The sequence below is a fragment of the Bombus fervidus genome, chromosome 4, assembly GCF_041682495.2.
Source record: "Bombus fervidus isolate BK054 chromosome 4, iyBomFerv1, whole genome shotgun sequence".
Classification (NCBI taxonomy): Eukaryota; Metazoa; Arthropoda; class Insecta; order Hymenoptera; family Apidae; genus Bombus; species Bombus fervidus.
Genome location: NC_091520.1, coordinates 17,907,154 through 17,924,667, shown reverse-complemented (window position 1 = coordinate 17,924,667; position 17,514 = coordinate 17,907,154). Strand labels below are relative to the sequence as shown.

At 40.0% G+C, this 17,514-nt stretch overlaps 2 protein-coding genes across 8 annotated transcripts in view; one reads left to right on the top strand and one right to left on the bottom strand.

Annotated features, from left to right (window-relative positions):
- Nucleotides 1-17,514, bottom strand: part of LOC141445739 (uncharacterized) — a 199,162-nt gene that overhangs the window by 110,099 nt on the left and 71,549 nt on the right. The gene's annotated exons all lie outside the window — the stretch shown is intronic.
- The window catches only part of Nhe2 (Na[+]/H[+] hydrogen exchanger 2), a 43,644-nt gene continuing 38,896 nt past the window's right edge, over nt 12,767-17,514 (top strand). For 2 of the 7 annotated variants that reach the window (XM_072002797.1, XM_072002796.1), the window contains exon 1: nt 12,771-15,117. In XM_072002797.1, the coding sequence (XP_071858898.1) occupies nt 14,649-15,117 (469 nt within the window). In that variant the 5' untranslated portion in view covers nt 12,771-14,648. Of the gene's footprint in view, nt 15,118-17,514 lie in introns of all 7 variants that reach the window. The other 5 variants (XM_072002793.1, XM_072002792.1, XM_072002798.1 and 2 more) reach the window with 5 other exon arrangements.

Below are 17,514 nucleotides of genomic sequence, written 5' to 3'. Positions count from 1 at the left end.
AAGAAGAAGCGTGCAAACGCAAAAGAATATCTCACTGTGATTAGTTCACGTTAAGAAACCATCGTTTCCTGTTTAACCAACATCTGTTCAATCCATTTATTGTAAATAAACTAATTGTAGTAAAGATCCTATAGAATAATATAAAAATCAAGCGGCTCGACCAACAAGAAGAAGAGTGAAAACGCAAAAGAATATCTCACTGTGATTAGTTCACGTAAACAACCATCGTTTCCTGTTTAACCAACATCTGTTCAATCCATTTATTGTAAGTAAACTAATTGTAGTAAAGATCCTATAGAATAATATGAAAATCGAGCGGCTCGACCAACAAGAAGAAGCGTGCAAACGCAAAAGAATATCTCACTGTGATTAGTTCACGTTAAGCAACCATCATTTCCTGTTTAACCAACATCTGTTCAATCCATTTATTGTAAATAAACTGATTGTAGTAAAGATCCTATAGAATAATATAAAAATCAAGCGGCTCGACCAACAAGAAGAAGCGTGCAAACGCAAAAGAATATCTCGAGTCGAACGAAGAATAAAAAATTTCTTTTTATTTGGAAGAATTTTACAATAAATTCTCATTGAGAATTGTAAGTAAATTATTTTGGCGTGGTACTATGACATGATTAATAAGTGTTTATAGTATGTTTGATTCTACTTGAATCTAGTGCTTCTCTCTTAGTGAATCTAAGGTGCAATGTCTTTTTAGCCTGCGGATCTGTTCCGACGTGTCGAGTAGTTGAGTAATTAGGGGGTTTTGGTGGTTGTTAACTCTTGTGCCGTGTCTATCGCTGAATTTGGATAATTCTTCTTTGACCGTGGGTATCTTGAGGTCGCGATGTATCGTTTCGTTGGTGACGTACCAAGGTGCATCTATTAGGGATCTTGAGGTTTTCGATTGGAATCGTTGAAGAATTTCTATGTTGGAATTACTCGCTGTTCCCCATAGTTGGATTCCATAGGTCCAAACAGGTTTTAATATAGCCTTACATAGCATTATTTTACTCTGCGCGCTCAAGTTGGAACGTTTGCCAATGAGTCAGTAGAATTTGTTAAATTTTGATTCAAGTTGTTTGGATTTATCTACGATGTGTCGTTTCCCTGTCATTCTTCCGTCCAGAGTCATGTCCAGATATCTGACTGATTTTTTGTTTGGAATTGGAATATTATTTATGGTCACCTGTGGGCAGGTTTGTTTTCGCAACGTCAAGGTTATACGACTACATTTATTTTCATTTATTTTGAAGCGCCATTTGTGGAACCACTTTTCCATAGAGCGGAGACCTCGCTGGAGGGTAGAGGAGGCAATTACGGAGTCTGAGTGGGATGCTAATAAAAAGAAGGAAAAATAAGTCAAAATCGCACGAATAACAAATTCGAAACTCGTCAAATTCAAGTCACCGAAATCCAGGTAATTGATTAATCTTTACCAAATGTACACGCAAATACTTCTTCGTGTCTCCCCGGCCATTTATTATCGTCAAACAGTAAAGAACACTTTGTCAAGCAATTTCCATCTCTGGCAATATCCTCTCGTAACAATTCTGTGGAACAGGATCAGCAGTTTGAGAAGGGAAGCGAGAAAGCCACTTCAGCGTGAGATGTTAACCGAAACTCAAGCCGGATCTGCATGACGCGAAGGAATTCCAAGGATCCGCAAGCATCGAATACGCGGTTTCGTGTATCGGCCGGAGAGTCGGTCATTGATCAGCGTCACGAGGGTAAATCTTGATTTTAGATGCGTCACGGTACGCATGGCCAACGAGCAACGGTTCGATATAGTTCTCGGTCATTAAAGTGCCATTAGCCGGGCTAACTTGTCCATCACGGAAATTAATGTTATAAATCCAGCACTTTAGAAACCATGCCAGACCAGCCAACTCTTTTTCTCTCGTCCTTTCGGTTACACCCGCTGTTTCTGTCATTTTGATATCGCGTTAGGTCATCTCTGTTTCCAGTTTCATCGAAGAACACAGGAAGTTTCTTGCCGCGTTTCCGAGTGTCCGTAATTGAGACACGGCTTGCAGAACTCCAGTCTATTTCCATTTCTGACGGATAGACGAATAGCTTTTTCCTTCGGTGGATAAAAATGAGAAATATTTGTTAAACGTTTATGCGCCGTGTTTCAAAATATGACAGCAAGTTCTACGAATGTCTCTAGAAATTGATATATCTGTGAATACATTTAAAAAATGAAATCCATTTTATGAAGAAGATTTATATGTTTCATTAAATATCTCGAGTAATATACTTTCGGATATTTTACATATTTTTATATATTGCGTGTATTATTGCGCGTTCCTCGACTCTCCAACGATTACATAAACAAACGAAACTATTAAAAAATAATAGTCGTTAGAAAATCCGGATAACGATATTCAACGCAAATCGTTGACCAATTACACGTATCAAGTGGAATACACATGCAGCCGCGAATTTGGTATCAAAGCCACTTCAGCCGGCCGAAAGCCAACGATTCAGTCGGCCGGCGTTGCAAAACCTCTTCAACACCTGGTACAGCCGAAAAACGAGAAGAACATCGGTCGCAAAACACGAAACACCGTTACTCGTATAACACGTACTCGTTGTGGAATCACAATTCTCCTGGTAAATTCACCTACAGACGCCGTGATACAACTTGCGCAGACACAGTCGCGAAACAGTCACCGGCATCCTCGTCATACCTATCATACGATACATAACATTTTCCCATTCTTCGAGTCGAATTTGCCATAGGAGACATTCCCAAGCAGATATCCGGTTCGAAGTAACGCTTGTTGCGAATTCCGCTGTGCTTCCACGTCGTCGTCGCCGTCGTCGTTGTCGTTGAGAATTTCACGGTGAAACTTGTCGGCACACGCGGAAACGGATTTGCCATCTTGAAAAATAAGCGCACAGCCTACTACAGCGAAGGCTGCACGTGGTCTAACGAGAAATCGATATCGGCTCGCGGTGGAAACGTGGACAGTTTTCCCGGTCCCGTCTCGGCCGCTCGGACGCCTTTATCGTACGTTAGCGCGATTTGTCGGACGGAGTGATAACGAGGATGTAAGCGGAGAGAGACTGGCATGTCTGAACGTTTCGTCATTCGACGGTGAAAAATCTCGTCGACCGAAGAAGATCGTTCGTCGTTCATCTTCGCTTTTTCCTTCGTGTCCAGCGTACCTTACGAGCGGATTTTCCCGATGATCGTGAGACGTTGCAACGTCCACTGTCGGCCGTGAGTATTAGGACACCTGAGCCAGCTTGCGCGATAATTTATTACGTAATTAAATAATTAGATTGCCGGTTCCGATGACTCGTCACTGTATGCAAGGGAATTTCTTAACGTTGGAAACGTTGGAATTTGTAAAATTTTCTTAATAATATTAATTTAATGTTGGTGGAGAATTCTGACATTCGGTAGAATCGAATGCTATTCGTTGGCCGTGCTTCCTAGTTGTTTCGTTATAAATTTGCTTTATGCGCGTCGTGTTTGCGCGTCTTACGATGTAAAATGTTAAATTAAAGCGAAGTCTGGCCAAGTTTCCCGATATTTATGGCAGTGTACGTACCAGATTCTCTGGTTTTGGTTTGCGAAAGAATTATAAGTGCAGAAATATATGGAATTGGAAGAACGGAGGTTCGAAAAGCTCGAAGCTTTTTTTTGAAAAAATCTGATGGTGAATGTTGGCAAAATGGAAGGATTAAGCTTGCCTTGTTAATCGTGGACAGAACGTAGGAAATCTGGTAGGTAAATTTGGATTAATGTTTGAAAGGTCGAGGAAGGATCGAGGAAGGATGGAGAAGGGTTTGGTAAAATCTGAAGATTAAAAGACTCAAACGAAAGGGCGAAGGTATCGTGGAACGAGAAAACTGAATTTGAGTAAGAGCAAGAGTTAAGAGTTGGAGGCATCGCGGAATGAAAATGTTCGGTTTGAGTCTGAGTCGAGGAGGAAATTTGGAAAATGAAATGAACGAAAATTGGAGGAATTTTAGTCAAACCTGAAGATGAACGAAGTTTAAAAAGGAAGGGATTAAGCGTGAAAATATTGGAAAGATACAATTCGAGGGCGAAACAGATTGGAAACTAGAAAAAGTCGTGACGTGATGACGAAATGGCAAGTTTCAAGAATAACAGAGAAACTTTCTGGTAAGAGAGTCCGTAAAACAGAATGGTAAATCGAGTAAATTACGTCGAAAGATCGAGTTGCAGTTTTTCGATATTTGAATTGATAATTATAATGGCGCTTAAGGAACTACGTTCTTTTTATTACTTAGAGGATAAATAAAAAGGTGGTAATAATTCAACAACTTGAATATAAAAGAAATCTTACGAGAAAGTTTCTCCATTGTGATCTTTATAAGCGAGATCGAGTAATTTCAACGTTGCGGTGATTTGAAACGCGACAAGTAAAATTTCCACGGGTCGATATCGAGCGTTGCAAACAATTTTAGCCGGCAATTTTGAAGAACATCTTGGAAAAATGTTAGCGATGTGAAAAAAATAAAAAAATCCCTGGCTTTCTGATTTTTCTATCGTCCGCCAAAACAACAGAAATAAATTGGACATTAACGCCACCGTGTTCCAACCGTCTTGTACTATATTTTTGGTAAATCTGTGCCTGTGTAACGCGAATTGCGATACAATGGAATCGATATACACCTATTTCGATTTCGAACGTTCTGCCCCTGTTACCAGCGAACGCTGTAACATTTCCCGAGCGAAATTAAGGCTGTGTCGCAATATCGATTGGTTTACAATTGGCGCAACGTGTCTGCAAGGTACACGACGAATTATCTTTCCAACTTCTCCTGTACAATGAACTCTCTCTATATAAATCGGACGAACGGAGAAAATGCGAAACGTGGGATCTTGTATCCTGGAATTGTTTATTATTACGGACATCGTTAACAACGAGACGAAATATATTTTCAGAAAGGAAATAATCATGGTCTTGAAATATTTAAAACGGAGGATCTACACGAAGAAACTTACATAATTCGGTGGCGCAAAGACACTCGACGCCATCAGACCCTCCATTTCTCAAATTTTATCAGCGACAGCGAGAATCACCTGTCGCGTAATACAAGAACTCTTCTGCATTACCATACTGCGCGTTTTGTCCCGCAGAGAAATGGCACAGCTTGTTTTACCTACCTTCTACTTACCAGGTAGAAAAATTGAAACATCTTAATGCTAATTTCTAAATCGATCATTACGCGGTAATTATACTTCGTTTTACTTATTCGCGTGATCATCGGCAGATTTGAAATCACAGATCGCTCGATGATTCTATCTAATTTCATTATTTATTTGTCTTCCTGCTTAGCTAATAATTGATAAACTCGTGTAACTATGACGATGTACGATATTTGAATTTCACATAGAGATGTCGGTACAGGCACAAAGAATTAATCCAATTAATTTATACTTGCTTGATAAAAATTATCTGAATATAATCAGTTACATAGATCGTAAGTAAATCCTTTCTTCTTTTATCTTTACCATTTTTGTTCTTTTTTTATTTTTGTTTTTTTTTAGATGATAAATGTGAAAAAGTAAATAGATAGCAGGAGGATAAATAAATAAAAATAAATAATAAACACGAAGGGCCGTTTCACGAAAAAATGGCATCGACCAGATTTACACTGCTACGTTCCTCGGTTCACCGACGCTAGCCAACAAATGATGCCTTTTTTTTTTTCGTTCTACAGCAATTAGCACTTGTCAACGGAAACTTTATCCGGCGATTGGCGTTTTTCCAATTCGATAAAATTAAAAGGCATTGTTGTGTAATCGCGATTGATCCATAATGGTTTTTCACGGGGATGGGATTTGCCGCGCTGACTGCAGTATTTCATGCAATCCACGGCGTCGATCGAGCGAATTGTCTCGAATAGTAGTAGAATTAAATAGCGCCTGACTTAAGATTTATCGTTATTCGACAAGGTGCGGATCCATTTATCTCGCATTCTTTTTTTTTTTTTTTTTTAAATCGATTATGCACTCGCGAAACGACCACGATTTGTCCCGCGCCTGTACCGTGAAAGAATATTGTCGTTTGTTATTGTTATTATCGTAGAAAGACGAATCGAAGTTGGCTGAAAGTTTCACAGGTAACGTTGGGTAGAGCTCGAAGCAAAAAGCTTTTGATAAACGCGGTCCCCGTGTACTTCTTGCTTCCAAAATAAGCCTTATCAGTTTCGGCATGAATCATACATCACGTTGAACCGCTGCTACTTTACCACGTTGAAAATCGTTTCTTACAATTGCGTACATTCTCGTTCACAAGTATCGGACCGTCTTGTACAACCGAACTGATATTGTTACCGAAATTTCGCGAGTTTCGAATTACCAGCAATTATATACATCCTTTCGGGATAGTTTAATGGAACAAGTTTGATAACGAAGCGAATGAAATTTTACAAGCGAATGTTACAAGTTACAAGTTACCTGATTTTCTTATTTTACGAAAGATCGTAGTAGAAATCTGTAACTTGTAACTTGTTTTATACGAAACGTGGCGATTCTTGGATCGTGGAAAAATTAACGATAACAATGTTAACGTTAAAATCGATCAAGAAACACGACGGACATATAAAAGAGAAAAGGAAATTTCATTCTATGAAATTAATAATTTCTAAACGTTTTGATATAATATTTTATCGTAATTATTAAACTATATATTATCTTACTATAATCATTTGTTAACCATCTTTCAAGTTTTCTTACATTTCTCCTAATAATCGGCTACTTGTGAACGAGGGTGTACGCGTTTGTGTATATCGGACAGATTAAATAAACATCAGCGTAAATCATCGTAATTGTTACATGTATAATTTCGAGAGGTTTCTCGTGAAATGTTTCATTAATATTAAAATAACGGCTATTTGATCGTTTCGATGAAACGATAATGTATCGGTGGGTTATTCGCGATAAATAGACGGATAAGCCTCGCATTAAGGGCTTTGTTTAGACATGGTTTGATTGATATTGCAGAACCGGTATTCCCGAACCCTGAAATTCCACGAGAATAAAGTAAGATTTGTAAATTTAATCGATGCACCCTCGAGAACCGCGGTAATCGACGATAATGTACGAATGACGCGCGATGAAGTTATTTCCGGGTTTCTTCTTTCATCTTCAAAATGTAATTTTCCATTTAATAACGAGCCGATGTCCATTTGCCGTTTGCTCGAATTTCCTTTCCATTGGTGTTATTTATCGCGTCGTTAACCAAACATGGAATGATAAGATCGATAATAATGCCTCTTCTATTTATTATTTACAAACGAGATAGCGATCCTTCGTTTATAATAGCGAGAATTGCGACGACGGTATAGACAGACGGATGAAAGGTACGTTAACAAAGTGAGGGAAGACAAAGGTGAGGAAAAGCGTAGCAGAGAAACAGAGCGCAAAGAATATGCAAATACAATTATGTATCAGGCTGTTCGAATGAATTTCAAATAAAGTGAAAATCAACTTCTATTATCGTGGCAACTATTGTCTCCGACGTACACTGAGAACATCGATTTTTCGCTCGTTCGAAGACTAATATTTTCTAGTTAGAGAAATGAGATTCAATCCTCTTTCATTTCCATTTCACTTAAATTTCCTGTCATTGAAATTTATTAATTTCAGTTAACGTGTGAAATGCGACTGTACCAGAGTAACTATAAATAACTTCGTCCTTAAACGATCGAACTATTTTTAATTATAAACAGAGAATTTGTTCGTTTGCAAGGAGGATAATCGACGAATGATAATATTTGTTTTCGTTTATGATTAATAGTAGAATCCTTTCGTAAAGGAGACACGTTGCGATAAAATCGAAGACCGGGGTTTTATCAAATCTATGTTTATACATTTGTCGTTGATTAACAACTCGTTGAAATAATCTGAAAAGATTAATGCCGCAATTGCTGTAAAATTATTACCAACGAGTAATAATCTTTTCAGCATCATCGAAGATAGTCTCATCCTGTAATCCGATCTGTAATCTTATTCTTTTAATCTAAAATCCAATTCCAAGCAGACCTCGTTCCGTTTGTTCAGCGTCGTAACACCAAACGACACTCGGAACTATTAATCGCATCAACCGATTGAAAAATATGTATGCAGCGTACTAAAAGAGAGACGATACAATCGGCAAGGTCAATAGATTTAATTGATATTGCGTTTTTACGTTTTCAAACCAGGGACAAATTATTCGAACCTTTTCTGAAAAGGACGTCTTCAAGTACGCTGTACGACTTTACCATCTTCGAGATTCCATAGTTCCCCTCTACGAAGATCTTCTATACAATCGCATTTGTATGATTTTCAAATATTTTTTTGAACGGATTTATATCGATATTATTCTTAGGACTTTTGCCCGAAATCCAAGTTTCAGTTGTAAAAATATTATTATCAAACTCGTCAACGGTCACCTGTACTCTTGTATTTTTAACTCTTCCTGATACATTCTATAAATTCGAAGATAATATCGCCACAGCATATTTCTTTCTGACGAAATAAATAAGTTTTATCTGGATCCATCTGCCACACAGTCCATTTATTTTCCCTATTCTGCTTAAAAAGAGAATCCGGCAATCCCCTACAAATTCAACTTTGAATAGCGGCTGATAGACAGGACAAGGTTAAAACGGCGCCGTAGCTCAGCCTTCTCCACTTCCTTCTACTCGCGAGTACACGAAAGAAACAGCCTTATGAGAGAGCGTTTCGTTGCTCGAGAAAGGCAAACGCTTCTGCTAAAGGCAGAATTATTTACGAGCGGGAGGATCGTTTTCGATATCGAAACGATCTCGTTCGCTGCATGTGCGTCGTTTACATTACCGCCATCGATAGTCGATCGGCACACGTTCGCCAAAGCTCCAAAAAGAAATCCCGCCCACTCCTTGTACCTTTCGTGTAAATAAAACGTGTCGATCGTAACTGGTTCGCTGGTTCATAATAGATTCGCGATTCCAGTGGTTGGAATAAGCTGTTATCCGAGCCTCTTCGCTTTGAAAACGATTTAAACGTCTGTCAAATATATTCAGCTGCGAATCATTGCGAAGTTCATATCGGAAACGTTACGTAACGCGTTATCAACGAATAACCGATGACACCGTTCGATTCGACCGGATCGTATTAGATTTCATGCTAGGCCGTTTATCAATCGGCTTATTATCTGCCTGAAAACTGACTGGCTCGATGTCGCGCGTTGATAAAAAAAAAAAAAAAGAAAAAAAGAAAAATAAAAATAAAAAAACGTGTCAACGACAGATCGTTCGGAAGATGATATCGCAGCTATTGATGTTCTTTCGAATCGATTTGCGTATATTTTGTTTCTGACTTTTCTCGCGCTTTCTTGGATCAAATCGGACACTGTACGGTGTCTTAACATTAGACGAAAACGTTGCGTCAACTCGTATCTCATTTTGTCAAGTTTCCAAACTTTCGATCCGTAAAGTTCGCGAATCTTGGAATTCTCGAATTTTCCAATTTCTCGATTTTTAGGTCTTCCGGACGTTCGAACCTTGTTGCGTTTGAATTTTCAGATTTTATCGCTGTTTGGTCGCTAATTGTTTAACGACGGTAGAGTTCGAAGCGTTGATTGTTTGCGAGCCGAAGAATCATTTGTTATATGCTGTCTTGCGTTTTGCAAGCAAAGAATCGTTGATAAATTACATCTCGAATGGAACGTGGGACCTCGAGGAAAGTTTATGCTAAAAATTCCAAATGAATACGATTAATACGATTAACAGGATATCGAGGAAAACGTTGACAACCCAATGACCCTGACGAAATGGAGGAAAACGAGTCAAGGATATATCGAAGTTTGTCAAAGTATAGTAACGTGTGATTTACCGAGTCGTCTTACAGATTGGACGAACGAAATTACGCGAATTTAATTCCAGCTGGATCGCACGCTATAATCGTTAATACACCTCTAGTTTAGAGATACGATATTTACGAATGCATTGTGATAGGCATAGCACGATAATAAAATTAATTTCGATGTTGCAGGCTGCGATCGTTAATACAGCCGAGAGATACAGTAACACAGTTTAGAGATACGATATTTACGAACGCGTAGCGATAGCTTTACCACGATAATAAAATTAATTTGGATATTTCAAGTGGAAAAGATTGGAGGAAAAAAAAAGTAGGATAAATTCGAACGAGCTTCAAAGCGAGTAGTATTTTTAAGATTTCCATAAAACAAGGTAATTAATCAAACGTTGACGTACGTTTTAACGTTTACGACACGTTCGTGTTCCATTTTCATCATTTTCAGAACTTCGAACACCGAGGGAAATGAGGATTTATAGACGCAGGAATTATTCGAACACCAAAAATTTCAAATCAAATTTATTACGAAAACCGTGCAGCATTAAATTATACTTCGCAGATCGAGAGACAGGAATTACGGGAACAGAAACTCATGATCGCGATACGTAAGATGAGATTTCGTTTTTCAATGTATTTTCTAACCACCGAGTGTCGTAAAAGTCGGAAAATCGATAGAGACGAAAGTGCAGATAGAAATTTCAAGATGCAAAATTGCACTGGATACATATGGTACATGAAAATATACAAAAGTAGAATACCGATTATAATTTCTCTAATTTCGAATTCCTTACTTGTGCGCGTAAAACTCTAAATTTGCCTAATGATCTACCGTTTGACTATTACATTTCCCAAATGTATCCTGAAGCAACGTAATTGTTAACAAATCGAAGGGCAGTGAAAATGAAAAAAAAAACGAATGTCATGGCAGATTTCTCGATACCGTAAAGAAATAATCGAAAACGGTAGCCTACATACGGTAATTGCAATCGTTGATTATTCTAGTATTTTTCAACGAAAGTAGATTCGCTGGTAGCATCAGAAGCAATTCCATTTTCGTTTCAAATCGAACAGACTGCGTTTGCGAATAGCCACGTACGTTTAATTATCGTGTTGTTATCGGTCAGTGGAGAACGAAGAGACGGCGTATATAGCGTACGATTTTCCATTTGTAACGAGAGAAAAAGCCCCGATACTGATCCGTTACTAGCGCGGTTTATCGAGTAGAAGAATCCCGAACTGATCAGACCGTCTCTCTCGAACCGACACGTGCAATAGGCTAGGAAATGGCGAGCACTGGGTCGCAGTGTCGCAGCACACCGTACGATGGAAAAGGTTGGCAAGTAGCGAGCTGAATGTCGAGACAGCCCAGCATTTTGCTAGGGCAACAGCGACGAGGTCAAGGTTAAAGATGTCTCGAAGATCCAACGACGTGACGCGGCTGGTTTAAGGTCGCTCTCGATCTTAAACCTGGAATCTTGAATTCCGTCACTCTGTATAGACGTAATTTCTCTGTACAACTGGTATTTTTCGCACTTATCGTACTCTATAAGATATTTAACGTAATCGAAAGAAACGTTAAAGCGACACTGTGGATCCTGATATTTCCTATCGACTAAACGTTTTGCGTCCGATTCTCGTTGCGAAAAATAAACAGCTACAAGCGACGCGTTTCGTTAAACATTCTTACGAGCGTTTTCCTCGAAACTGTTGGTAAAATCCCCGAAGAAACAGAAACAAGGCAGTGGAAGCCAACATGTGTTCTCTCCTTTAAATCCAAAGGTCGGGTTTCGATCGTACCTCGTGACGTCGACGTACGGTATACTCGGTCAATCTAACTTACCTATGCAACGTACAAGAACACTCGATATCCATTGGAAATTAAAGCGAACGATCGTCTAAAATTTATTGTTAATTTTCATTTGAAATGATCGGTCAAGGCACGACTGATTAGGCCACGACAAACTTCCATTTCTGACATTCGTAAACGAAGCTACGAACGACATGTGACCATCGGAAAATAAATAAAACAGTTACTTGAAATAGTTGATAGTCGAGTAAAATTAATCAAACGATCGACCAAAATATAGCTCGTCTTCCAACTTGGTCTCAAACCGCACTCGCAGGATACAATCTCCAAAAATTAAACGAAACGATCGCTCGAGATGAGAATATTTATGCATTGAAATGACATTGAGATATATAAAAATAGACAAAAGTATATAAAATATCCAAAATACGACTCTCTTTTTCGTGCTATAGTCTTGTTCGTAAAAATACATATGCAGCTCGTTAATCACAATTTCCTCATTATCGTGTGAGATCATCAATCAAGAAACAATCGGTGGAAATCAAACAAAACACAACATCCCGCTACGCGTCTCCGATTCCCGCCATTTGCAAACAAAGCTGCACCCGCGGCCCGCAATTCAATATCCCATTCCGACTATCCTTTATCCAGTCTGATTATCGATCATTCTAGCCGCATAGAATTCCAGTAATCCCTTTCAAACGCAATATTCGCAATGTGATGTCCGAGCCTCGAGAGAGAGAAAGATAGAGAGAGAGAGAGAGAGGAAGAGAGAGCGAATGAGAAAGAGGGAGACGGCCGCGTTCAACAACAAACCTCGTCGAAGCTTTGGCTGCACGCATCGCACACCCAGTCGTCGTCATCGTCGTCGTCGTCGTCGCCGCCGCCGCCGCTGCCGACGCCGCCGCCGCCGCGTGATACTATATCGGGGCGTCGCGACGCCTGCGCGGGTTCTCGCAACGATCAGCTGGCTGGAAGCTCGCCGACGAGGGGCAAGGAGACCCAACTAGAAGGAGACAGAACGATCGGATACCGGTGAGTCGAAGCGGGACAGCGCTATATAGAAGGGAGACAGGAGATATTAAATGGGCGAAAGTTAGAGAAAGAAGGATGGAAATGCGTGGAGTCTAGTGTCAGTAGCGACGTCGAGGGTGGCCTCGTCGGCAGCTACGCACGTTTTTGGCAACGTTCGTCGATGCCCTTAGCTCTGATCGTGGCAATGGTGTTGATCGTGTGCACGACGTCGACGTAGCTGCCGAGAGCCGGCGCGCGCTACTCGACGACTCCTGTTCGCGCAGTGCTGCCGTGACGGTCGATCGAAGCGCACCGTTGAAACCTGGGAATGCCACTCAACCTTCCATTTTAACGACTCCACGATGCATCTGCCCGGCTGCCACGTCGTCGTCCCGTGCCCTCCGTTCGAATCTCCGAATGGTTACCTGAGTTACAGGAGGCTAGTGTATCGACAAGTACCAGCGTGAACCCTCCTACGCTAGTTGCCGCCCAGAAACTCGTCCGAACCAGCGGTATATCCACCCTGTGGTTTCCTGACTCGTTCGCGAACAGTACCGTATCTACCTTTTGGAAATTCTTCTCGTTCAATTAGAATATTTCGAGTCTCGTTGACGAACGACGAAAGGAAGGTAGAAGGAACGTTCTATCGCAAGAGGGACTCGCAGAGTCGAACAAAGAAGCCTGTTTTCAGTGAAGTATTTTTCTGATTATATTGTTAATAAAGTGATCAGGCGAATCTGTGCGCTCGATCGATCGTAATCGCAAGGCCGTTGCTTGTGCAAGGAACATAAACACAATGGTTAAGTAGTGGAGGCTCGATAAGGGCTGCTCGAGTGCCTGATCACCCCCTGGTCTGGTTCTGTTGCAGCTGCGTACCGAGAACACTCTCTCTTCTTCGTCGATAACCAGCCAATAAACGGCGGGGAGAGCACGCTCGCGAGGCAGAAGCAGCGTCGGACCCGCGGTAAGTACCAAAACAAATATGCCGCCGTCGACCTCCGCTCCTTTTTTCCGCTGCAACGAAAATGGATCTCGATTTTGTCCGACGTCTAGGTCGCTCTACCACGTCTCTCTCTCTGTCTCTCTGTCTCTCTGTCTCTCTGTTCTACGCTGCACTCCAAAGGGTTCGTTGACACCGTGGCTAGGAAATCGGCTTGGGAACTCGTTTGGGGCCGCCGAAAAAGGTCACCGACGATACAAATATAGAAACGTGGTGGAACGAGGCCGACAGTGGAGCAATATCGAAGAGGAGAACGGAAGCACGGCTGTTTAAGGATCCCTGCCGTGTCTCGTTTGCGAATCGATAGGAATTTTTCTCCTCTATTAAACAGAATCTCCAACGAATCATCCGGATGTACGCAAGAATCTTGAGAATCTCATGTGTGTTTAGGAAAACAGTTTGAAGAAGTTGTTGTTCCTATCGCGAACCGTGTGTACAACGAGTGATAGAAAACAGAATCTGAGAGTAAATGCCTGCCATAGAAGCAATAAGCGAGCCTGGCTCGTTTAATCTGCAACTTCGACAAATAGGACTACCGTAGAGATCAGACGTACTGCTGATGGTGTGAAACGATCGTCTTCCACGTGTGATACAATACAATACGATCCAATCTCCTTGAACGATTCTTAAACGATCATCGTTCAGGAAACGGAACAATAGAATAATTGCGAAATAAATCTACGCCGTTGAGTACACAAACAAATAAGTAAATAAGTAAACGAAATCTTCGACGCTGAATAAATAAGTGATTCGTAAAGACTCGGAAGATTATACCGTGAGAGCGAAACTCGTGGTAGAAAGAACACGAGAAGGGTGCAGTGAGGTAGATACACGAGGGTGCACTCCCTTCGAACAGCGGGAGCCATTGAAACTAAGGTTTCTCGAGGTCGGAGGTCTCTGATGGTACAGAGGGTGACTCAGCATCGGTGGACGAGCGCGAAAAATCAGCGCGGTCCCCGTACCCAAGATCGGCATCATAGTCGTCGAGTAACATCGTCATGGCTCCACGTATCGTCATCTCGACGATGATCGCGTTTGCGTTGATCCTTGCTTGTTGGTCCGCTCAAGGTCACGCAGGTTTAGCGAGGTTCTACGAGTCCGTGCCTGATACGATACAACCGAACAGACGAATTCCTAACAACGACTACGCGATTCATGGGCCGATCGTCGACGATCATGAGTTCCCTCGAGATCTCACGGAGCCTTATCCAGGCAAGAGTTTCGGTCCCATGGGTCCCATCGATGGTTCGTTGCCCGACGACGTGTCCTTTCGAAGTTTGGCCTCCGGACAAGACGAAGCGGCGAATTCCATGGAACATTTGTCGTCGAATCAGGCGATGGAAGGGCACGAAGATGAAGCTAAGCCTAGGAAACCGGAGTATAAGATCATGTCTGTGGAGTTTCATCGAGTCGAGACACCGTTTATCATTGGAATCTGGATCTTCTTCGCGAGTCTCGCGAAAATAGGTACGGAATGCGTGGAGCTTGAACTTGGCTCAGGCATTGATTGTTTGTTAGTTTCGTTGGTAGCCGCTGTGCGGTCGACTCTTGTCGCTGCCGCGTGGTAATTTCGGTAAACCGATGGCTTCTGACCCTCGTTCGGCGAATTCGACGCAGGAATTTTCAGACGTAACGGAGGAGTTGAGATGTTTAATTATTCGTTGCGATTCGTGACGGTACTTTGGCTCGATTATCGTAGCAGAGTTCGACGAATGTATTATGCGTGTTGTGCGAGCTTTTAAAGTTTCATTTCTGCTCTCACGAAGCACGATTATATCGATAAAGTTTGACGATCAATCCGAACTTATACGCATGTACAGCCATTCGCACTCGTATTCGGATTTCACACTATCTTCGAATTTATACTTTTGTACACGAAATAAAACCACGAACGTTTAGCTGTAAAGTTTCTTCCAATATCGATAATAATTTGATTAAACGTACAATTAAATAGATTAATATCGTATTACATGCGGATTTGAAATAAAGAGGAGAAACGTTAATCGTAGTCGCTTATAAAACGATTGTATGGAACGTAGAAGTAAAAAATTAGTATACAGTGTGGAGATATTGCTTTACAAATTTTCGATAAATATATCGTAGCTTCTAGTTTTCCAATTCGTTTCAATACTACGATAGTAATCGTGTCGTTACAATATTAATGAAACTTTAATATGCTTTCCATGAAGCACGCAGTATTATACGCAAGAGGTTCTTGCGATAAGTATTCAAATACTTCCGTGAATCACTTCAAGTGCGGAAAGTGGAGATTTTCAGTATGAATGAGATATACTGGTTTAAAGTCGACGCTCTACTTTAATAGTTCTAAAACTTAATGAATTCTTCGATGAATTATTCTAGCACTTACAATCTTTAACATCGTATTCGGTATAGCGTTTAAATTCTACTAAAAACAGTCACTTTTTATCCCTTTGGCATCCACATCGTTTATCGTTCGAATTCCACGATTAACATTTTATTATTGTTCGCCTAAGAAATCGTCGTTCTTACTTTTTACGATAATATTGGGATTTGTTGTTAAATTCGCGTTATGCTCGATTGCTTGGGAAGATAAGAGATAATATTTTACGAAATGATTACTTGTAAATTTCGAACAGAATTATCGGAAATATAGAAAATTATCGAGGTAGAAACATTCGACCGATTCTTAATCCGATTTATTTGATTATATTCTTCCCTGTGTGTCCGTTTTTGTATTTATTAAACGCTTGCAATCGCATTTTCCTTTCAATCGTTTGGAAAATTCAAGCTGAAGAAAATAATCTTCATAATACATTTTACGTTCTCGGTTTACATTTTTGCTACAATATCATTTCAATATTTCCTCTTTCTTGTCTGAGAAATAATTATTCGAGTAACGTACGAATTTATAGTAAATATTTGAGGAAATTTCTTTATCGTGTATTAAATATCTAAAAATGTTTCGTTATAATATTTAGCATTATCTATTATTAATTTACATACTCTAATAATTTAAACGTTATTTAATGTTAATTTCATTGCACGAATAATTTAGTATTATTTATTATTGATCTTAATATTATTTTAATAATTTGATAATATTCGGTATTATTTCGATGAGATAAATCTCCGTTTATTTTCTGGAATGACATTTAGAAAAAGTGGGAATTGCATAAACATCTGCAGTCTAGTAATTAATAGCCTCAATTATTCGAATTATAATTGTAACCATTATGAAACTAGTCGATCGTCTCATAGTTTATTTCCACCTAGTAAACATTAATCTCTGAATATTACCTCCTACTCTGTTATATAAATGATTATTGAATATTAGACTCGCATTAAACTCTATAAATAAGGCTGCATTGTGCCGCATTCTATCGTGTTCGAGTTAATGTAAAACGTTTCCATTTCGAAGAGGGACGATATAATATAACCATGTCGATAATACAATGGTCAGACAACTCAATGTAACAACTACGAACCAAAGGTTCGAATAACGAGGGTTCTACTTGTTTCTCGGTAATATCGATCCCGTTTGCAACATGCTCGTCAACTACTGTAGTACGTATACAACGAGGCTTTTTATAGATTCAACACATCTTACAAAAATAACAACCAATATCGCATCTCCCTTTCTTCTGTTCGACCACGGAATTTGCAAAATATCGTCACGTGTCTATCTCTTATAGCAGAGAGCAATTTAAAAATTCGATACTACGTCAAAGAGTATCGGAGATCACATTATCGCGAAACAAACATTTCGCTCGTATCCGTATCGATAATTTTAGTACAATTCGATCGTTGAACGATATTCACAAAATTCTCGTTATCTCACAATGACCTGGTCGATAGCAAAGCCGAAGACAAGAGGACTAGTTC